General features: G+C 37.4%; 2 protein-coding genes across 6 annotated transcripts in view; both read left to right on the plus strand.

The window, feature by feature from the left end:
* The window catches only part of AZIN1 (antizyme inhibitor 1), a 32,408-nt gene extending 10,057 nt beyond the window's left edge, over window positions 1-22,351 (plus strand). Inside the window, exons 3-13 of one of the 5 annotated variants that reach the window (XM_067711578.1) lie at window positions 3,142-3,287; window positions 9,292-9,489; window positions 11,491-11,664; window positions 12,833-13,005; window positions 14,663-14,797; window positions 16,146-16,227; window positions 16,583-16,657; window positions 17,258-17,417; window positions 18,818-18,933; window positions 19,260-19,474; window positions 20,039-22,351. In XM_067711578.1, the coding sequence (XP_067567679.1) occupies window positions 9,388-9,489; window positions 11,491-11,664; window positions 12,833-13,005; window positions 14,663-14,797; window positions 16,146-16,227; window positions 16,583-16,657; window positions 17,258-17,417; window positions 18,818-18,933; window positions 19,260-19,474; window positions 20,039-20,150 (1,344 nt within the window). In that variant the 5' untranslated portion in view covers window positions 3,142-3,287; window positions 9,292-9,387 and the 3' untranslated portion in view covers window positions 20,151-22,351. The remainder of the gene's footprint in view (window positions 1-3,141; window positions 3,288-9,291; window positions 9,490-11,490; window positions 11,665-12,832; window positions 13,006-14,662; window positions 14,798-16,145; window positions 16,228-16,582; window positions 16,658-17,257; window positions 17,418-18,817; window positions 18,934-19,259; window positions 19,475-20,038) is intronic. The other 4 variants (XM_067711577.1, XM_067711580.1, XM_067711579.1 and 1 more) reach the window with 4 other exon arrangements.
* Window positions 6,476-9,267, plus strand: UQCC6 (ubiquinol-cytochrome c reductase complex assembly factor 6). The gene has a single exon (XM_067711582.1). The coding sequence runs from the start codon at window positions 6,733-6,735 to the stop codon at window positions 6,946-6,948; it is 216 nt and encodes a 71-aa protein (XP_067567683.1). The 5' UTR covers window positions 6,476-6,732; the 3' UTR covers window positions 6,949-9,267.
* Window positions 22,352-22,909: the final 558 nt, after the last annotated feature.

Here is a 22,909-nt window from a genome sequence, read left to right on the forward strand (position 1 = left end):
ATTATTTTTGATCTGTTTCTTTCTTTTGGCGGGGGGTGGCTTGTGGGATCTTTGTTCCCCAACCAGGAACGAACCCTGGCCCCCTGCAGTGGAGGCATGGAGTCCTAACCACTGGACCGCCCGGGAATTCCCTATTTTTTGTTTTTTACTGCAAAGATACTGTGGTGCCCAGTTTATAAAGAGCTCCTAAATAAGTATAGTCTCTCCTTAGTTCATCATCTAGGTTCAGCATGGTTGGCATGTTATATTTGGCATGACCAAGAGTAGGATGGGATATCCTAGTATGTTGAACATGGATACTATAGCAAAATAAATAAAACTCAAAATGAGAGATATTTGCTATCCCGAATTCATGAAGAGCTCTTATAGGTCAATAAGAAAAAGCAAAAAACATGTAGGGAAATGAGCAAAAGGCTTAAAAACAATTTTTTTTTTTTTTTTTTTTGCGGTACGCGGGCCTCTCACTGTTGTGGCCTCTACCATTGCGGAGCACAGGCTCCGGACGCCCAGCCGCTCCGCGGCACGTGGGATCCTCCCGGACCGGGGCACGAACCCGTGTCCCCTGCATCGGCAGGCGGACTCCCAACCACTGCGCCACCAGGGAAGCCCTTAAAAACAATTTTTCACTAATAACAGCAGTTTCTACTCCCAGGTATGTGGGCCTAGACTGTAGCATACTGCTTGGTTCTTCATTTGTGGATCAGCTAGTTTGCAGACCACAACTTGAGCAGTGTTCCCCTTGGGTACATAAATAACAGCAAGAAATTATATTATGGTGTTTATAAACAATATAGCAAAAAAATGGGACAACCTATAGGTCCTCTTTGGATAAATAAATGTTGTACATCTACAAAGAATAGTACACAGCAATGAAAATTAATAGATGGGACTCCAGTCCCATCTATCTGTGTGAAGGAATTGAAATTATAAAGTTGAGCAAAAGACGTCATAGTAGGAAAACAACAGTGACTCCATTCATGGTTCAAAACCAGTAAAGCCGATGTTTTAGAGGGCAGATAGAGGAATAAAAAGATTAAATAACAAGGGAATGATGATTGGAAAAGTCTGAACATGCTTATTCTAAAGGAGATGCGACCACTGCTACCTGTAAAGATGTTTAGGGGCTTCTGAGGTATTCAGTCTTCCTTAACCTGGTGTTTACTGCAGTCATTGTAATGGACACATGCTTTATATAATAAAAATAAATTTTCCTCTTGGTGAGGTGGCAATGAGATCTGCCCTAGGGTAATCAAAATAGTAGTTAAGTGCATTTATTTAAAAGGTTATTTCCTGTGCTGCACCAGGAAAACTAGAAAGCTTGAAATAATATGGTTATGTATTTGCTGCTATTCATGTTGCATTATAATAGTTATCTGTAATGTTACTACATTTTTATCACCATAGGGATTTACATATTTCACTTATGTACAGGTACATACTTGCTCCAGAAGAAATTTAGTCTTCACATCAGATAGTCAAGACACATTTTTTAAGAGAGCCTAATCTTGTCAAGTTCACTTGCAAAAGTATATTGCTATGAAAATCCTGTATTTCCATTTTCTCATTTAGATGTATTTTAGAGTTTAATGTGAGGCATTTCATTGGGCAGCCTTTACCCAAGCATTTCAAACTTAGCCTGTTGGGCTCATTTCCTTTAGGATTCCCCCCACCTTTATGTATTTCCTATTCATTCTTGTTCTTGTCTGTTTTTTTTAAAATAATTCGTCAGCAGTCACCTTTAGTGTTCTTCCTCTAGAGTTAGTTTTTTTCAACCTTATCAGCTGAAAAATAAACTTAAGGGTGTTTATTGCCATTATTGGCTTTCCTCTTGCTGTCAATTAAAGCAACCCCTGTCCTGATGATCCTAAGTACTCAGTGTAGGCTATTGTTGTTATCCATCACTTTTGGTCCAACATGGCAAAAGTTCGTATGGTCTTATGATCACACAATTTATTGGAACTTCTACCTACTAGTTCTGATACGTAGCTTCCTGGAACTGCCTTCCTGGAGGCCTGCTCCAGACCTCATGTTTGTAGTACCAGTGTCATCCCTTCTGGCCGATTATTTCCAAAGGTATTCTCTGTGGTAAGTAACATTTTTCTGTGGGATGTAGAATGCAGAGGTGACTTTGACAGCATTGTGTCTATTTTTTTTTCCCCATTGTGTCTATTTTTAAAGCTGTGAGCTGAGTGCTAAGTCATCAAATGCCTATGTAAAAGTAATAATAAAGGTAGATTAGAAAACTACAGGTGGAACTACCATGTGGCCCAGCAGTCCCACTGCTGGGCATGTACCCTGGGAAAGCCATAATTCAGGGAGAGTCATGTACCAAAGTGTTCATTGCAGCTCTATTTACAATAGCCCAGAGATGGAAGCAACCTAAGTGTCCATCATCGGATGAATGGATAAAGAAGATGTGGCGTATATATACAATGGAATATTACTCAGCCATAAAAAGAAACGAAATTGAGCTATTTGTAATGAGGTGGATAGACCTAGAGTCTGTCATACAGAGTGAAGTAAGTCAGAAAGAGAAAGACAAATACCATATGCTAACACATATATATGGAATTTAAGAAAAAAAATGTCACGAGGAACCTAGGGGTAAGACAGGAATAAAGACACAGACCTACTAGGGAATGGACTTGAGGATATGGGGAGGGGGAAGGGTAAGCTGTGACAAAGCGAGAGAGAGGCATGGACATATATACACTACCAAACGTAAGGTAGATAGCTAGTGGGAAGCAGCCGCATAGAACCGGGAGATCAGCTCGGTGCTTTGTGACCGCCTGGAGGGGTGGGATAGGGAGGGTGGGAGGGAGGGAGACGTAAGAGGGAAGAGATATGGGAACATATGTATAACTGATTCACTTTGTTATAAAGCAGAAACTAACACACTATTGTAAAGCAATTATACTCCAATAAAGATGTAAAAAAAAAATAATAATAATAAAGGTAGAAATACCCTTAGGCTTCTTCAGAATAATAGTAGTAGTGTAAATTTCAAAATATCTTAAGTTCTCATTTTTAATGAGTAAAATTCCTTTTAGAAAACTGGTCATGTGTTAAGGTTGGGTTTCCTGCTTAGATGTCTCTGAAACAGTACTCTCAAACTTCCAGCTCTCCCTGTTCTACTTCCAGGGAGGTCTTCACTTCAGAAATCCAAGACTCATATTCATCCAGCTTGGTGTCAAGTGGGCTGTTGCTGCCAGAATTATCTTGTGATTATTTGAGAGATGTATCAGTTTCTTCTGAAGTACAATCAACTGTAGAAGCCTTTGTAGCAGGTGTGTAACAAGGCAAGTGCCCAGCTGCTGCAACCACTCCTCTTGGAGCTACCCTCTCGATGACATGAGGACTCACGACCTCATGAAAGACTCCAGGGAGCAGTGTGTGGTTCTTGGGAGCCTTTTCTTTCCTTGGCAGCTCTTCCTGAAAAATGTATTATCCAAAAACACCAATATGAAGGTGTAAATAAGGATTGTTAAACATGCTCTTTTCTTCCCAGCTATGATGTCCAAGAGGAAATTATTTCGTTTATAAACATAGTATTGTGATTGCAGCAGTTGTATTAGTGTAAAATAAGCTGAGCTTTCTTTCACCATATATTTAGGTGTTTGGTTTTGAAAATAGCTCAAAGGCTCTTGTGAGTAGAGAACACATTTTAGTGTCTATTGATAGAAATAAACTTGGGAGTTTTTATTAAAAATGGATTTGCTCTTTTAAGTTTAATTTAAATAAGTCAATGTCCAGCAACACTAGACTGTAGTATGTAGTGGTCTATAACATGTTGGAACCAATAAATCAGTCCTGTTTCTGATTTATACACCTTTAAAAAAAAAGAATGGTGCAGTGTCCGTTGGGAATTATAACCAGGATTAGATTGGAACATGGGGGAAGTTTGGCATCATTTGGGTTTGAGTCTGCTGCATTCCTTTTTTTGGCCGGAGCACTTTGCAGGATCTTAGTTCCCCAGCCAGGGATTGAACATGGGCCCCCTACAGTGGAAGTGCAGAGTCCTAACCACTGGACCACCAGGTGAATTCCCTGAGTCTGCATTCTTAATGGAGAGATCCCTGGAAATTCCCTGTGATGTGGATTAACTTGGTGGATCTGGCATACAGTATAAACTCTGCTCACCCCCAACACATGCACACTTATTTTCATTCTGACTCCCTAGGACATGCTGTGTGTCAGATTTTTGGTTTAACATTACCACCAAGTAACTTTAAATGCCTCTTGAAAACATTTTACTCAAATATTTCTTTACTTTAGTGCCTTGTAAAGCAGAAATGTAGAACATGAACCTTTTTGCAACAGTGAAACTTTAAAGTATTTTTGCTCACATGTTAAGAAAATTGCAAGCATAGGCTTCTGAGGGTATGGTTATGAACTGCTTTTAGGACTCTTTCAGTGAGATCGGGTGTAGGAAAGACTTAAGAATAGTCTATGCTTAGCCACCAACTTAAGCCTTTTCAATTGTTGGAAATACTGGGCTTCCAAGTGAACATTTCATTTGAGCACAGGGTTTGTGGCTCAAAATGTGTTAGAAACCCTCTTTCCTGAAGGTCTTTGTGTTTTGTGGATTCTTTTGAGGAATTAGTTTTTCCTGGGCATAGCTTTTAGTTTTTAACTGACAGTTGAGCTTTGCATTTACATGTGGGTCACTTGTATATCAAGGTTTTGGGCTCCTTTTAAGGATGTGAAAGATGGACCTCTTTTTCAACACACTTCAGGGAGTTCTCTCCTGTCATCACCACAACGCTTAAGTTTCAGAACTCCCCATTCTTAGAATTGTCCTTTGTCCATCTTTTCTCAGCACCTACTCTGGGCTAGGAAATTATGGAAATCTTAAGACCTTCTTAGGGAGCATCTGAGAAGATAAGCCGAGATAGAGCTCACTTATCTCAACATTTACCATCTTTTATGTATAGACGTTATTAGTATTGGTTTTAATCAACTATTATTGCAGTGCTTGGTATAATTACGGAAGTAAAAAAGTTCTACGTTTACATCTGTCTTAGTTGTTTCAGGTGTGTTGGTCCCAAAATCCTTTTTGTCAGGTCCTGCCAATATAGCAGATTTTATTTTATTTTTTCTGTCACAGTCCTTTTGTGAGTAAGCTAAGGATTGGTAAACTAACCCTATGGTTACTTCAGAAGTCAGAGTTCCATTTCAGTGATGGTAATATATCCACTCTAATGTACTCTCAATCTTTCCTTTAGAGCAGGGCATGCTTTAACATATCTTTATTCCTGTTGGTAGTACATTTATTTGTCAGCTGTTTTAGTTTGGCCTTTACTGTTTAAAATTATTCCACTTCACAAAAGTCTGTAGTGACAGAAAGCAGATAAAAATGGTTGCCTGAGGTGGACAAAAGGGACATGAAGAAATTTATCTTTATGGTAGTGCTGGTTACAATGGTGTATACATTAGTCAAAGCGTGGGTGTACATTATTGCATGTAAACTGTTGATAAGATGGATGGAAAAGAAAGAAAAATTCAAATTTAGAGTTTACCTGAGAGCTTTAGACAAAAGATATAGAAGGAGCAAGGTTGAAATGTAGAAACTAGTCATAAAGAAAGGTTTGAAAGGCTATGAGAAGACATGATAGGATGTTTTGGTACCACATGTGAATAAACTTTATTATACAGAGGTTTAGGAACTATGGGGATTTATATGTCTGAGAAATGGTTAATTGATTATGGGGGTGTCATTTAGTCTATCAAAGAGACTGAGAGTTGTGTTTGGTTTCCAGAAGAGGGATCCCATGTTTTCTAGGAACGGGACTGCTGGGGAGACAGAGTTTTCCTTTTAACAGACAGGCATACCTCGTTTTATTGCGCTTGGCAAATACGGCATTTTTCACAGACTAAAGGTTTGTGGTGACCTTGCTTTGAGCAAGTCTATTGGTGCCATTTTTCCAACAGCATTATTTTTTAGTTAAGGTATATACATTGTTTGTGTTATTTCGGTGTGTGTGGGGTTTTTGGGGTTTTTTTCACACCTAATAGACTAGAGGATAGTGTAAGCATAACTTTTATAGGAACTGGGAAACTGAAAAGTTTGTGTGACTCGCGTTAATGCAATACTCACTTTATTACAGTGGTTTGGAACTGAACCTCCAAGGTATGCCTGTTAATTTGATCATTAGCATCTCTAGAGCTAGCCTAGTTAGTTCTGTGCCTCAGTGTCTTCATCTGTAAAACAGAATAATACTGTCATAGTGGGTTTTTTTTTTAATATTTATTCATTTATTTATTTTTGGCTGCATTGGGTCTTCGTTGCTACGCGCAGGCTTTGCGCAGGCTTTCTCGAGAGTTGTGAGTTGCGGCGAGCCAGGGGCTTCTCAGTGGGGGTGGCTTCTCTCGCTGCGGGGCACGAGCTCTAGGTGTGTGGGCTTAGTTGCTCCGCGGCGTGTGGGATCTTCCCGGACCACGCTTTGAACCCGTGTCCCTTGCATGGGCAGGCGGATTCTTAACCACTGCGCCACCAGGTAAGTCCCTGTCATAGTGGTTTTAAAGGTTAAGAGAATATTGTATAAGTACTTGGCACACTTATAAAAAATGTCTGCTTTTAGATTTAAGCTAGTTTAGCAGGCAGTGAGAGTTGAATCTGTAGATTTTATAGTTTGAAAATAGTTGGAGCGGCCGCCCGCTCCATCTCCAGAGCGCCCTTCAACTGTCCCCTGACCTGCTTCCGAGTGCCAGTGCAGCTCGAGCCTGCCGACCATGCCCGCGGGCGTGTCCTGGACGTCCTACCTGAAAATGTTCCCTGCCAGCCTCCTGGCCATGTGCGCCGGTGCAGAGGTGGTGCACCGGTACTACTGGCCAGACCTGACAATACCTGAAATTCCACCAAAGCCTGGAGAACTCAAAACAGAGCTTTGGGGACTGAAAGAGAGACAACATGAACCCCAAAATTCATCTCTGCCAAGAACTCTGTGAATAATATTATGAGAATTAAATATGTATTTTTAGGAAAAAAAGAAAAAGAAAAAATAGTTGGAAAAAATTTCCTATCCCTATGACCATAACCTTACTTAATCTAGAAAAATTTCTGAAGAATGTGGGCATTCAGCAGGTAAGACTGGATTGAATGGGCCTGATGTTTGTGCAGCTGTTTAGGATCCTGATGTTAGAGGAAAATTAGCCTTCTTGTAAACACTAGATGTAGGAAATTGAGGTTCATCTTGTCCTGGCTTTAAAAGCTAGACTTTACATTTGGTAGCAGTTGCCTGTGATGGTCAGTAATTGATAACTCAAGGTTCCCAGGTAAATACTGCATAGAGTCTCATGAGTGGAAATACTAGGCTAAAGATCTTGATTAAGTATTTTTCATCATTAATAGAATAATTGATCTTTTTGAATGAGTAGGTTTTATCTGTTCTGTTGCTTTAGTGCATAGTTGAATATCCCTCTAAAATTGATGTTCCAGCTGGTCTTACATTGCTTAAAATAAACATATATCCTCAAGCCTAAAATGTGTACTTTCTGGGTACAGATTTAAATCATTTCTGGTATCATAATCTAAGAGATTTGCTCAGCTAAACTGAATGTAGTTGAGTTCTTGGAAATAAAATTGTCATTTTTAAAATACTGCTTGTATTTTATGAAATTTGACTAATGCTCTGGCTTATTGATGAGTTTGTTTTGGTACAACCAAAAAGCCGACACTTTTTTAAAAAATTTATTTATTTAATTTATTTATTTTGGGCTGCATTGGGTCTTTGTTGCTGCACGTGGGCTTTTCTCTAGTGCGGTGAGCGGGAGCTACTCTGTTGTGATGCGCGGGCTTCTCATTGCGGTGGCTTCTCTTGTTGTGGAGCATGGGCTCTAGGCACATGGGCTTCAGTAGTTGTAGTTCGTGGGCTCTAGAGCGCAGGCTCAGTAGTTGTGGCGCATGGGCTTAGTTGCTCCGTGAAAGCCGACACTTTTGAGAACCATTGAAATGGAGTATATTTTTAGGACAAGGGCCGTCACCCATGGTGAACTCTTGCATAGAGCAGGGAGAGGGGAAAGGAAAGGGGGCAATCAAGGATGTAGGAAAAGCTGTGCAGGTTTTAAAATAGGTTGCCAAGAGCTGGTCTATGTCCGTTATAGTTAATGTGGCAACCAGAAATCAGTCCCAGGCAATGAGTAGCATCCTGTCTAGAGGACTTGTTTTGTTTATGGACTTTATATTAAAATAAATCTTTGCCTAAAGTAATGTAAGGATCAGTGAGTTCAGCAAAGAACATAAACTTATTGTGTGTGCCGCTCCAGAGGACAGTGGGTTATTTGGAGAAAGAGGGAAAACTTTATTTGATTGGGGAGGGGTTGGATTTAGTCTGATGCCCTTTTAAAAATCAGAGTTCTTAGTAAATAAATGGTTTAGGATGTATAATAGGTTCCTAGCTTATGCCTAGTTTCAAATTATGATGGCATTTTTGTATTTCTGGCAGTTGGTGACTTAATTTTAGCTCTTCCGAGTCAACACTTAAACAAGCGATTTTAATTTTTTTACAACCATCTTTTGAGGAAGTAGTTAAGGTAGTTAACTGAAGTTGACCTCAGATTGCGCAGCTATTAAATGACACAGCCAGGACTAGGTCTTCTGACTTGTAGTCCAGTAACATTTTCACCAATCAGCTCACCTCATAAGAGACTTAACATTGTTAACTTGATTTAACTAGTCCATTTTAGCTTGTGGTGGGATCTAGATAGTGTGTATCAAAACTACGGATTGTCCCCTAAAGTTGGCCTCCACTTTCACTCATTCCTATTGTTGATATTTACACATCACCTACTCTAGAATTCTACTTAGAAGACGTTTATCTGCAGTTACCTGGTAGCACACTGTTATGTGGCTGGCAGTGTATTGAAGTTCAGACTATTTTGATTTCTTAGCTGCAGACATTTATTCCGCTAGCTTTCTTTACTTAAAATGAGTAAAATTGTCTGTGTGATGGAGGAATCACGAAACAAGATGAATAAAACAGACTGGCTCTGCAACTCTGTATGTAAGGTGACCATGTTTACTTGTAATATTTTGTGCATATGTGTCAATTACCTTCTCAAGAAATTGTCATATTAAGCTTATTTTTTTAATGTATAAATTCACATTTATTTGCTTTAAAATGGGCACTAAAGGAAAGGATATTAGTGATCTAGTATTTCTGAAAGTGTTAAGTGATCACAGATTCTTCACTGAATTGGGTACTTCTTATTAACACACTCTCATTGACAACTCATACATTAGGTTTGACTAATGAAATAATACAGACTTGGAAATAACTTCTATTTTGACAGTTTGTTGCATATTCTAAGGACCCAGACGTAAGGCTTGGTGGCCCGTCTCTTGTTTTTCCTGGTTTATGACTTTCGGCTTTGTGGAATACGGCTGAGATGAAAGGATTTATTGACGATGCAAACTACTCCGTTGGCCTGTTGGATGAAGGAACAAACCTTGGAAATGTTATTGATAACTATGTTTATGAACATACCCTGGTAAGTGTGTCATCTCACATTTCTGAAAACAGTGTTATAAATTTCTGAAATCTGAAGCATCAGTGCTTTGTTTCCAAGGTCTTAATATAATAAAAGTACTTTGTTCCAGGTTGTCTTGACTTGACAACCCCAGTTCCCCTTGAGAAGTGATGAGATTTTCTTTCTAGCTCACATTAAAAAAAAAATGCTTCCGGACAGCCCTTTCTCTTCTGTGCTTTATAGCACCTGTTTTGTTTTTTGTGTGTGTGGTACACGGTCCTCTCCCATTGCGGAGCACAGGCTCCGGACGCGCAGGCTCAGCGGCCATGGCTCACGGGCCCAGCCACTCCGCGGCATGTGGGATCTTCCCCCTGCATCGGCAGGCGGACTCTCAACCACTGTGCCACCAGGGAAGACCTGTATGTTCTTTTATTTTCTTGATATGTTGCCAGCTATCCACTTAATCAGTACATGGCTTCTTACCCATTTTTCTCAACTGTGTACTTCCGTAGATTTTAATTTATATTTCAGATAATCTTGGTTGTGTATGTTGAATGAGAATTTATACTGAATGCTTACTCTCCACTGCCCAAGTGTCAATTTCTATAGAATCATATTTATTGCTACTTAAGATCATTTTTGTTTCGTACTTACTGATAGAAAAATTTTGTTTACTGCCTTACTGATAGAATTTTTGTTGAAGCTAATTTCCCATATTCCCCAAATTCGAAGAATTGTTTTTGTGTTACTGGTGTTCAGTAATAGGATATGCAAAAAACTTTCTTCTTCTCTTGACCTTTACAAACGTGCTTAAGTCTTCTCACACACCAGCAAAATCCTGTTATTTCTCTCTTCTGCCATCAGAATTCTTTTTGGGGGGTGAGGAAGAGTGACGCTTGTCCTACCGTTCAGTCTGTTCTATAGCTAAGTCATTCTACAGTTAATTCTCTGATGTCACTAGTCTTAGTCACTTTTACAACACACTTCCTGGGGATGGCAGCATGTTTTTTAAGGATGGGGTAACTTCAGTACAACTGTCCTATATGTGCCACCCGTAACCCATAATTTCTGGTCGTGTCTGTTTCTTGGTCAGTATGTTCCAGTAATGTATATCTTCAAATAATGTGGACTATAGAAAACAGTAATAGCTTCATGGCTTTTCAAACAATATTTGGATGTTGTATGTTTTTAATAAGATTATTTTGTCTTCCATCTAACATTGGGTAATTTATGCTCTGGATGACATGCATAGTCATCTCTCTACCCCTAGAGTAGCCCCAACTTCGAAATCATTACACATCTCTCCCAATCCCTAATTAAAATCTGTTTGTTTGTTTGTGTCACGCTATGTGGTTTGTGGGATCTTAGTTCTCCAACCAGGGATTGAACCCAGGCCACAACAGTGAAAGCGCAAGTCCGAACCACTGGACCTCCCGGGAAATCCCCCAGTTTTCTTTCTTTTGAGGGAAGAATATCCTTACTCAGATTTATCTGACATTTAGTGTACTTCTGTATTTTTAAATTCAAGTTTGCCACCTATATGCACACAAACTACCAACTTTATCTCCTTAAAAATTGGTTTCTTTTGTTTCCTTGTTTTACTGTCTTTAAGTGAAATTCATAATGGAGATACAGCTTTTTGTTTAGGTTTCCTCATTCTACTCACCGTATTAGGAAATTAGATTGTATACTGCTAAAGTAGGTTTATTTTAAACGGTTAAGGAAAGCATGGAAGGAAATAGGTAGTCTCCTTCCCCTCCACTCCCCAAAAGTAAAATTGAGTCAATTCTGAAGTAGAAAGTTACTATAATTGATATATTTTTTTTTATCGAAGAGAATATTTTCTATACCAGCATAGCATAGCACAGCACAGAGTCAAATTTAAAAAGAAACAAGCCTTAAGTGTGGTAGTATGTAAATGTTTATTTTGGCTCATTTGTGGAGGAAAAGGGAGTTATTTCCTATTTATGATACTCTGTTTTCTATAGTTTTTTATGTTTTTCTTTTTCATAACCATAATAGACAGGGAAAAATGCATTTTTTGTGGGAGATCTTGGAAAGATTGTGAAGAAACACAGTCAGTGGCAGAACATAGTGGCTCAGATAAAGCCATTCTACACAGTAAAGTGCAACTCCACTCCAGCTGTACTTGAGATTCTGGCAGCTCTTGGAACTGGATTTGCTTGTTCCAATAAAGTAAGTCATTTTCATTACTTTATTACTAAACTGCAACATTTTAAAATTGACTAATTTTTGGTGACCCACAGCAGTAGGAGAACAGTTGCAAGGAAGTTTTGACTTTTGAATGTGTTTCCTAACTCTTGTTTAAATTTGCAGTTTAATATTGGAAATTTACAAACTTTCAAGTGTACCTTTCAAGGAACGTTTCAATGAGATGAGATTTTATAAGCTTTATTTTTCTTTAATCAAAAACTGTTATTCCTCATTTTTAGCCTAGAGCTAGCTTGACCAAATTACTTCTTATGACAGCAAGATAATATCCTAAACTATGAGATTTCTCTGATGGTAATTACAGGCGTACCTCAGAGGTACTGCAGATTGTATTCTAGACCACTGCAATAAAGTAAGTCACATGAATATTTTGGTTTCTCAGTCCATATAAAAGTTATGTTTATACTATATTGTGGTCTATTAAGTGTGCAATAGCATTATGTCTAAAATATAATGTACATACATCAAATAAAATAATGCTGTTGAAAAAATGGTGCCAGTAGACTTGCTCAACACATGGTTGCCACAAATCTTCAATTGTAAAAATGCAGTATCTGCAAAGTGCAATAAAATGAGATATGCCTGTATACCTTTTTAAAAAAAATAGGATCAGTATTTAATTTTAATTTTATTTTTTGGCTGCTTTGGGTCTTTGTTGCTGCGTGTGGGCTTTCTCTAGTGCAAGCAGGGGCTGCTCTTTGTTGTGGTGTGCAGGCTTCTCATTGTGGTGGCTTCTGTTCATTGCGGAGCATGGGCCTGGGCGTACAGGCTTCAGTAGTTGTAGTTGTGGCTTGCGGGCTCTAGGGTGCAGGCTCAGTAGTTGTGGTGCACAGGCTTAGTTGCTCCGCAGCTTGTGGGATCTTCCCGGACCAAGGCTCGAACCTGTGTCCCCTGCATTGGCAGGTGGATTCTTAACCGCTGCACCACCAGGGAAGTCCCTGTATACCTTTTTAAAAGGTTTTTAACAGAGTACAGTATGGTAAGCATTACCGGAATCTGAACTATGACATACATAATCCTAATTTAACCTTATGTAATTTGAATTTAACCCAAAAATAAAGGTATGGGGTAGTGATTGAAAAGTAATAGAAAGCTTGCCTTTTAGATGACACTGTTTAAAATCTGTTTTTAGACTGAAATGGCTTTAGTGCAAGAATTGGGTGTATCTCCAGAAAACATCATTTACATAAGTCCTTGCAAGCAAGTGTCTCAAATAAAGTATGCAGCAAAAGTTGGAGTGAATATCATGACATGTGACAATGAAGTCGAATTGAAGAAAATTGCACGTAATCACCCAAATGCCAAGTAAGTGTAAAACTAGGTACATGGGACTATTATTACCTAGGGTTTGGGGTTGTCTTTAGCCTGGGAAAAGGGGGCATTTATGTAGAGCAGTGGTATATGTTGTGATTACTGTGACTTATTTCAAGTTCCTTTATGGAAAATGCTACTAGCATTTTATTGGCTACTTCTGATCCTTCCTGTGGAGCTGGAATGAGATAAGGGCATTTTGGGATATGAATTTATAATCTTTAATTCAAGGAAGAGAATCTGGTTGGTAGGATAATCAAATTAGAGCCACAGCTATATTCTCACAATTACATTAACCATGCTAGTTATTTGTCATATTGGCAACAGGATGTGTTTTGGTCAGCTTTTTTTCCTGGTTAGCTGAGGGTTTAATCTGCACTTTTAGATGTGGTTTCTTGAATGGTTGTCCTTTGTGTCAGTGTCTTAGGAGCCTAGTCCATAGATTCCTGGGATTTCTTGAAGGCCCTTCTCCTCAAACAGGAAGTTTAATGTTTTTACTTGTACCTATATGCATCCCAAGAGTTACTTTTTTAACTAAAAACTTCACTTTTTAAAAGCAAAAAAATTTAAGGCAAAATTAATATTGCCATGAATTGGTATATCAAGAGGATTTTACAATATACTGAAAGTATATTAGTACAAAATTGTTTCCTTTTTAATAGGTTATTGTGTATGTTATATGTTGCCGAAAATGTGTATCATATCCATATTTCCCTTGTATTCATAATTTTCTTATTGACTTTAATGGTATTCTTAGAAAGGTATCCTGACAGGATTTATTACTCTGAAAACCTTTGTTTTGATAAAGGCCAGTTTTTTGATAAAGTGGTTCTAGGGAACCGCTTGTCTCTCTTAAAAGTCTTCTGGGGGTGGTGGTGGGGGAGTCTTCCTTTTCTGTGACCTGATTTGGGGTGTTTACTGTATTAGATTATAAATGGAATGGTATATTCTTGATAGAGCTGGTTCTACTTGTAGGTAGAATAATTTTGCTTTTACAAACAGCATTTTTGTATAATTGCATTTTTTTAGTGGTTTGTAATTACTTGGAGATTGCCTGATAGTCATGATCATTTTGCCTTGGTTGGCGTGGTTTGGAAGGAGATACCAAATAGATTTGAATCAGCAGTCTAAAAGGCTGCTGTTGAGATACGTAAAATAACTTAGGACTTCCTAATTTTTTTGTTAGTTGTACAAAATTAATGGGAGGAATGTTCAGAATAAGTGGTAGAAGTTTCGCTAACTAGAACAATTTAGGAAATTTGGAACATTTAAAGCCCTGATCGTTCTTACTGAAAGACAACGATGGCATTGCTATTCAATTTAGTCTTTCTAGGTGGATTTATGGACTGATGGACTTGATTTGAAAGTAATGTCTTTCATTACAGAGCCCAACCGACTCTTGATGCTACAACAGAGTCTTAACTTCCTGCATTTTCCAAATTCCCATCCTTGTAAGCTTCATGCTTTAGGCCCTAATTGCTAGTTTTTTCTCTATACAGGATTGTTTTTCATTAGGTTCACTTGATTCATCCGACGCTGGATTTTGGAGCGCTGACAACATAATCAACACACTTCCTACAATCTTCAGGCTTCACATGTGCTGATGATGATGTAAACCAACTCTGCCCCAATCATCTTCCCCTTCTCTTAGGGTCTTACTACATATTGCAACAGAAGATAATATTGGAGGTGAAGAGGGTAACATGAAGTTTGGCACTACCCTGAAGAACTGTAGGCATCTTTTGGAATGTGCTAAGGAACTTGATGTCCAAATTATTGGGGTTAAGTGAGTATTTGTTTTAAACTTCATTTTGTGATGATAATCTTTGTCTTTATGTTACTGATTTAGAATTTCATTTGCATGAACTCTAATAGATTCAACTTTGGGTTTAATATACACATTTCCCTTAGTTCAGGAAAGCAACTAAATATGCTTATCCTTCATACTGTTTTGTACCTGTACCTTCCCGTCACCCAGTAAAGAGAGAAAATAGTAAATAACAATTCAGCTAGTAATGTAAATCACCTCTTTTTAAATTGAATGGAGGGATTTACTAGAATTCTAATGAATACCAAAATGGCATTCAGCTTCTAAGTTGTTGGAGATGTCATTTCATTTTTTCTTTTTCCTATCCTAAGACTTTTTCTCTTCTTTTTAATTCCTCAGGAGCACTTCAAAAAATCAGTAGACTTTGTTTTGCCCTCTCAGCTTTCTGTGTGAGGAAACTAAGACCCAGAGAGTTAATGATTTTGATCATAGTTTCAGAACCATGATCTGAATCAAATTTGGAGCAGCTTAATGCTCCAAATTTTAAAATTGCTCATAAAGATGGATAAAGAATCACCACTGTTAAGCTTAAATCTACCATACTTGATAATATCAACAGTATTGGAGAGTTTTCATAGTTCAGCTAAATTTTATTGTTAACACACGGGAAAATTGATTTGGGGTATATTCTTCTATGAATTTTAACATATTTTTGTAACCACTGCCACAGTCAGGGTACAGAAAGAACCATATTTCAATTCAATTTATTTTATTTTATTTTTTGGCTGCACCATGCAGTTTGTGGGATCTTTGTTCCTCAACCAGGGATTGAACCCGGGCCGCCTGCAGTGGAAGCATGGAGTCCTAACCACTGGACCGCTAGGGAATTCCCTATTTAAATTTAAATAGTCTGAATCATTGATAAGTATCACTGTTAATGAATACTAACCAGTATCAGTACTACTCAGCTGAATTAATGTTCACTTGTATTTATTTCACAGTAGATACATTTTTATATTTTTAGATAAAATTGTGCGTTCAAATTAAAGGTTTTGTAGGGTGATGCTTGTTACTTTACCATATATGCATAAAAAGCATGTCCCTATCTGATAGTCATGAAGCGTAACTGGTAACTTATAAAAAATTGTTTATAAAATTACAGTATTATCCTAATATTGGATAATACTTTTCTAAAAGGCTGGTATTGTAACTTGGATGATTAGAGGCTCGTGCTTCTAATGCTTTAAATATTTGGTAAGGTTAATGTGAATATTTTTTGTGTCAGTATGGTGAATGAGAAAGGACTTACAGGAAAGGCCTCTAAAACTTGCAGCAGCTTCAAATTTATTACTCTTATTTCTTTCAGATTTCATGTTTCAAGTGCTTGCAAAGAATCTCAAGTATATGTACATGCTTTATCTGATGCTCGATGTGTATTTGACATGGCTGTAAGTTTTTCCCTTAAATTATTTTGATATTTTAAGCCAGGATGTTATCTAAGATTCAGTGGTTTTCTACCTCTGAAGTACGCTCATTCATTCTTTTTTATGACATGCACATTTTAAAAAATGGGTGTGAAGGGATTAAATAGTAATTTACTTGCATATGTCTAAAGATAATACAGAAACATCAGGAAGACAATATATATAACATTGAATGAATCTGCTTCTGTTAGTAGAAAGCAAGAAATTTACTAAAGGTCAGAACAGAGATTATTTACCTCCCTTTTTTTTTTTGAAATGTCCCTATATGCATTACAATTTGGAAAAGCATTTAAAGATTTTCCCCCCTCCACATCTCTAGGGAGAATTTGGCTTCACAATGAACATGTTAGACATTGGTGGAGGCTTCACAGGAACCGAATTTCAGTTGGAAGAGGTAAACCTTGTTCAGTGGGTGGACATACTGGAATAATCTCTCATTCTTTACTGCTTACCTGGTAGATTTGTAGACGAGAGTTTTTACAGCAGCAACTAAAGGTGTAACATTGTTTAAAATTTTATTCTAAGAAAATGAATAGGCAATGAGAAGATAGCTTAACTTTGAAAAGTTTAAACTCTATAGCATAATTTTATCACAGAAAGTTTCTATTTTCAGTACTTGATGGCACAGATGAATTCATAACTTGGAGAGCTTGAGCTATTTTATCCAGATACACACCACTCCTCACCTTCCTAATATATAGAAACTGATTTGAAATTTTGTTCCTTCATTGATAGTGATTGAATATAGAGACATGACTTTAAACAATCACCAGTAGCCATTTGCCATTGGAGTTAAGAAAATTTTTTTTTTAATGCCATTATGATAGTTAGAAAATAAACTTTGATGACTTCAAAGCCTGCTTTATCACAAAGCTTCATGGTCTATAATTCAAATACTTAATTTTCCTAGAAAATTTAATAGCTGTTAGTCTCTTAATATTGTGAATTATCTAATCCAATATTAAAACCATAATGTGGGGTTTTAAATCCATAGGTTAATCATGTTATCAGCCCTTTGTTGGATGTCTACTTTCCTGAAGGATCCGGCATTAAGATAATTTCTGAACCCGGAAGCTACTATGTGTCTTCTGCATTTACACTTGCAGTTAATATCATTGCAAAGAAAGTTGTTGAAAATAAGTTTTCCTCTGGAGGTAAGTTAAAAAGTTTATAGTTTTGTTTCTGTTAGTAGGTAATTCCAGTTAGTTCGAAGATGAGTTTATCAGATACTACTCAGGTACAAATTTACTGTAGGACATTTCATGGATTATAAAGTTGTGGGTGGTCTTCATCCATCAGTAGGCAGCAGCTAGGGAGCTTTTCAAAATGCCCTAGCCAAGGTCCCATTCCATAATAAGACTTTCTGAATCCAACTCTCCTTGATACTGATGTTGAGATAGGCTTATTTTAGATAAACTTACCCACGTGATTGATTCCCCTTAGGAACCAGTACAGTCTTAAATGTATGATTTGACAAGTTAATGAAGGCTTACACTGTCATCTCTATCAAGCTACAAATAATTTTCGTATCTTAAAGTTTTTTCTCAGTTTTGTTCCTTTGCCAGATAATCACTCTGATTATTTTTCCACCATAGATTAGTTTGGGCTGCTCTTGAACTTCATATAAATGAGGTCATATAACATATATTCTTCTGTTTAAGACAGCTCAGTATAATGTCTGAACCATTTTGTTTTACATTTATTGCCAATTAATATTCCATTTTCTGAATGAATATACATTGTATATTCATTGTATCCATTCTCTTGCTGATGATTATTTGATTGTTCCCAGTTTTGGGCTATTAAGAATAAAACTAGGGCTTCCCTGGTGGCGCAGTGGTTAAGAGTCCGCCTGCCGATGCAGGGGATACAGGTTCGTGCCCCGGTCTGGGAAGATCCCGCATGCCGCGGAGCGGCTGGGCCCGTGAGCCATGGCCGCTGAGCCTGCGCATCCGGAGCCTGTGCTCCGCAACGGGAGAGGCCACAACAGTGAGAGGCCGGCGTACCACAAAAAAAAAAAAAAAAAAGAATAAAACTATTACTACATTCTTGTACTACTGGAATTGTGGACATTTTTCATTTCTCTTAGGTAAATGATTAAGAATAGAATTGCTGGGTCACAGAGTAGGTGTCTGCAAAGATTTCAGAATGGTGTTACTATTTTGCCCCTCCAATGACAATGTATATATGCAAGTTCTGGTTGCTCCCCACCTTTACTGACTTTTTGTGGGGGGGTGGTGTCAGTGTTTTAAATTTTATCCATTCAGTAGGCGTATGGTGGTGGTATTTCAGTGTGTAGTTTTAATTTGCATTTACCTGGTGACAAATGATGTAGAGCACTTTTTTCATGTCTTCATTGGTTATCCTCCTTTGTGAAGTGTGTTCAGTATTTTAGGCTAACAGTTTTAAGGTATGTCAGTATATATATATCGGTGTTTATGTTTTGAGGAATGTGAAACCTACAAGTCAGTTCTGTAAATACTAATTCAGACTTTAATACACCTTTTAGATGTTTTACTCTAAACTCATCTTTACTTTTCCTGTTTCATTTCAGTAGGAAAAACCGGAAGTGATGAACCAACCTTCATGTATTATATGAACGATGGTGTTTATGGTTCTTTTGCAAGTAAACTGTCTGAGGACTTAAATACCATTCCAGAGGTTCACAAGGCAAGTTTTATTACATATAATATAAAAACTGCTTATATGGCAGTTTATGAACGAGCTGTTATTTTTAAGATACATCCCAATTTTTGGAGAAATATTTTAGGATGGGGGAAGGTTGCCCCTTTTTTGAGGATTTGCATATCTCTGGCTGAGTTCCTTTAGTTGCTTCCTTAGATAGAGTTAAGGAGCATCACTGCCGCTGGTTCTAGGCCTTTCTTCCAGGGGCACATTTGATCTGAGATAGTGAAAAAATGCTCTTATCCACCTTCAAATTCAGTGCCTGCCTGAGTAAAAACCTAACAAAACAACCACCTTTTTTTCTCCTACAGAAATACAAGGAAGATGAGCCTCTGTTTACAAGCAGCCTTTGGGGTCCATCCTGTGATGAGCTTGATCAAATTGTGGAAAACTGTCTTCTTCCTGAGCTGAATGTGGGAGATTGGCTTATCTTTGATAATATGGGAGCAGATTCTTTCCATGAACCATCTGCTTTTAATGATTTTCAGAGGCCAGCTATTTATTATATGATGTCATACAGTGATTGGTAAGATGTTGTTTTTGTTTTAAAGCAGATTGGGTATTTGAGGTGACAGAATGTTTGCTAATTTTAATTCTGTAATGAACGCACAACTTAAAAGTAATAGCAAAATGATCTTTTAAGAGTAATTGGGGGACTTGCCTGGTGACGCAGTGGTTAAGAGTCCGCCTGCCAATGCAGGGGACACGGGTTTGAGCCCTGGTCCAGGAAGATCCCACATGCTGCGGAGCTACTGAGCCCGTGAGCCACAACTGCTGAGCCCATGTGCCACAACTGCTGAGCCCATGTGCCACAACTACTGAAGCCCGCACGCCTAAAGCCTGAGCTCCGCAACAAGAGAAACCACTGCAATGAAGCCCGCGCACCGCAGTGAAGAGTAGCCCCTGCTTGATGTAATTAGAGAAAGCCCGCGTGCGGCAATGAAGACCCAACACAACCAAATAAATAAATGAAAATTTAAAAAAGAGTAATTGGAAGACCACTTATTTTACAGTCCTATTTCATTGTCCATTTGTTATGTGGTTGTGTGCTCTTTATCCTTAAATTCAAATTTTCTTTTTTCTTATGTAGGTATGAGATGCAAGATGCTGGAATTACTTCAGACACAATGATGAAGAACTTCTTCTTTGTGCCTTCTTGCATTCAGTTGAGCCAGGAAGACAACTTTTCCACTGAAGCTTAAGCAGGCATTAACGCTTTTTTAGATATGAAGTTGCAGGTTAAGCTTGTCTGGTCTACATTCCAGTGTGGAAAAAATTTGAACAATCTTATTCTGTTAATTCTCTTGGAAACAAAAACTACTAGTAATAGCTGTTTGGGACCAGACAAAATTAGCTCTCACCTATAATTCACTGGGGGTAATTGGGAGATTAAGATAATGTATCCACATTTAAACTTACCAGTTTGCCCCACCCCTTAAGCGTTTAAAATAAAATATGCAACAAAATGGATGACTTAGTGGAGATGGAAGCCCATTAATTGGGTTCCCCATTAAACCGTTTACATACAAGTACACAGTTTTTATACTAAGGATTCGTGTTTAAAAAGTCTTGTAAAGTTAATGTCTTTCACCCAGATATATCAAATGTCAGTGGAAGACCAGTGTGATTTCATTAGATACGTTTAGTGTATTTAGAATGTGTAAATTTGTGCTTTGAACTGTAGTTTAATAAATGTACAATTGCATCATAGTATTTGTTGTATTTGACCTAATGTAACCCTTGTATGATTGCAATAAAATTTTGTGTAGATTTTACTGTTTTTTCAGGCTAAAACTTTGGGAAAGGGGCTAGCTAGCAAAGGTAGTTTTGAAATAGATGTGTATATGGACTGTTTAGAAGGTTATTTTCCTTTATAGCCCATTTAAGTTTAGTTTGGCTCAGTACATTTTTCAGTTATTTAATTAGTAATTTAAGTAAAATGTTTGGTAAATCATTGTGAAGTTGAGATTCATTATGGAGAGTTGATGTGCAGTAAGCATGTTGTTTAACAATTTTAACACCAAAAATGTTAATCCTTCATAAACCAATTGTAATAATTAATAGGTGTTTCTGTACAGATAGAATGCATAGAGTACCTTAGTAAATCTTTGAATCACAAATCTTTTGACTGAAATGGAAGATTCTCTTAAGTACCTTGAAAAAACTTTGGGGGAGGGAAATAAAATTGCAGAAAACTGCAGCGCACTAAATCTTAAAGAAGGGCTACATCTATATCCAGAAACCTGATGCTCCTTTGCACGGAATATTATTTAAATTGAAAATTGTGAGGTGGGGTGGGGAGAAGCACACCTATTTTCAGTTTCTCAATTGCAGTGATTTCAGACTTAGGGTTTGTTTTGTTTTAGCTGTTCACTTAGCTTCTTGTTATTTCCCATTTGTTCAGCTTAGTGTAGTTTTAATTCTTTTCATACTAAAATTTTATGGTGATTGGGGGAAGTGAGTTAGAGTCACTAACATGACAGTTGTTGCCAGGAATTTGCGTTGTTCACTGCTAGTATATTAGTTATCCTAGATCTCAGAATCACAATAGTAATAAGCAACAGGGGTCATTTTTTCCTAACTTACTCTATGTTCAGATGTGGAATTTCTGTCTACCAAGAGGAAATGTGACTTCACTTTGGTGCCAATGGACAGAAAATTCTACCTGTGCTACATAGGAGAAGTTTGGAATGCACTTAATAGCTGGTTTTTACACCTTGATTTCAAGGTGGAAGGAAATTGATCATGAATCTCTAATAAATTTCAATCTCTTAAACCAGTAGGTGCTTAATATTTTTGATTTGATTAATTCCCATTTGAATTTTGTGGGTCCTATTAATTAAAAAAAAAAAAGACCCCAATCTGTTGTCATCTAAATTACCTTTGGGCTTTTCCAAGATGTAATGTGGGGTTTTATGCAAAATTCCAAGCTACCATGCAACTTTTTTTAACTGTAATGAGGAGGAATTGTTCCTAACCTTCTTTACTTGTGCTTTTTGGTCCAGAAATGCCAAATCTTTTAAGAGATGGTACAACTTTGAGTCATTGGCCTGACTATACAACTTTGAGTTTCATGGCGTGTCGATTTTGCCATATTTATAGGAGAGCTATTCTGTGTATAACAGCTCAGAGTTGCAAGTAAGACATGAATGATACGGTAACTTTAAGAAATATCTGTGTTGTATTTGAAGACTGTTTGCCATAAATCTGAAGTTTGAACTTATGTATTTCAATTTGGTTTGCTTAAAATAATGTTAACAATTTTTTTTAAACTATTGTAATCTCAGTTCAGAATTTAACTGAAACTATAAAACCCAAATGATTTCTATATAGTAAATTGAACTGTAAAGGTAACTTGTGTGTGATTCTGAATACACAGATAAAATGTTTTTATTCCTCCTTACATTTTAGTTTTGCTTTGCTTTGGCTTCTGTCGTGAAAGACTTGTAATTTTACATATCAGCTTTGTGTGTTAACTTGTAAGCATTCTTTCAGAATCTTGCTTTATCACATAGTAACAAATTGAATCTGGTAAAATGATTCTGGATATTACACACGGAATACTGAAGGCTTTGATAAAGTCCAATATATATGTGAGCCCAAAGATTTTTCTTTGGGTCACATATTCACCAGCTTCCTAACAGGTTTAAACTTATACTTAAATAGTTCTGTATAAATTAAGCTAGATATTCCTTCCAAGTAAATGTGGGCGCTGATATTGAATGCAAATTTGGGTTGAAAAAGCCACACCAGTTTTTTTTGGGGTTTTTTTGTCTCTTTTTGGGGAGTTACTCTTGATTTCCTCACAGTAGTTATTAGCAACTTGAGCAGTAATGTAGTAAAGGATGCTTGCTTAATTGGCTTGAAAGTATGAAATCAGAAAAAAAAAATCTTAATCCTGCATATTCAAGTTGTGAATAAATCTTACAAATACTTTAATCCCTGCCTCATCCATCCTGAA

Source organism: Pseudorca crassidens, chromosome 17, assembly GCF_039906515.1.
Source record: "Pseudorca crassidens isolate mPseCra1 chromosome 17, mPseCra1.hap1, whole genome shotgun sequence".
NCBI classification, from domain to species: Eukaryota; Metazoa; Chordata; class Mammalia; order Artiodactyla; family Delphinidae; genus Pseudorca; species Pseudorca crassidens.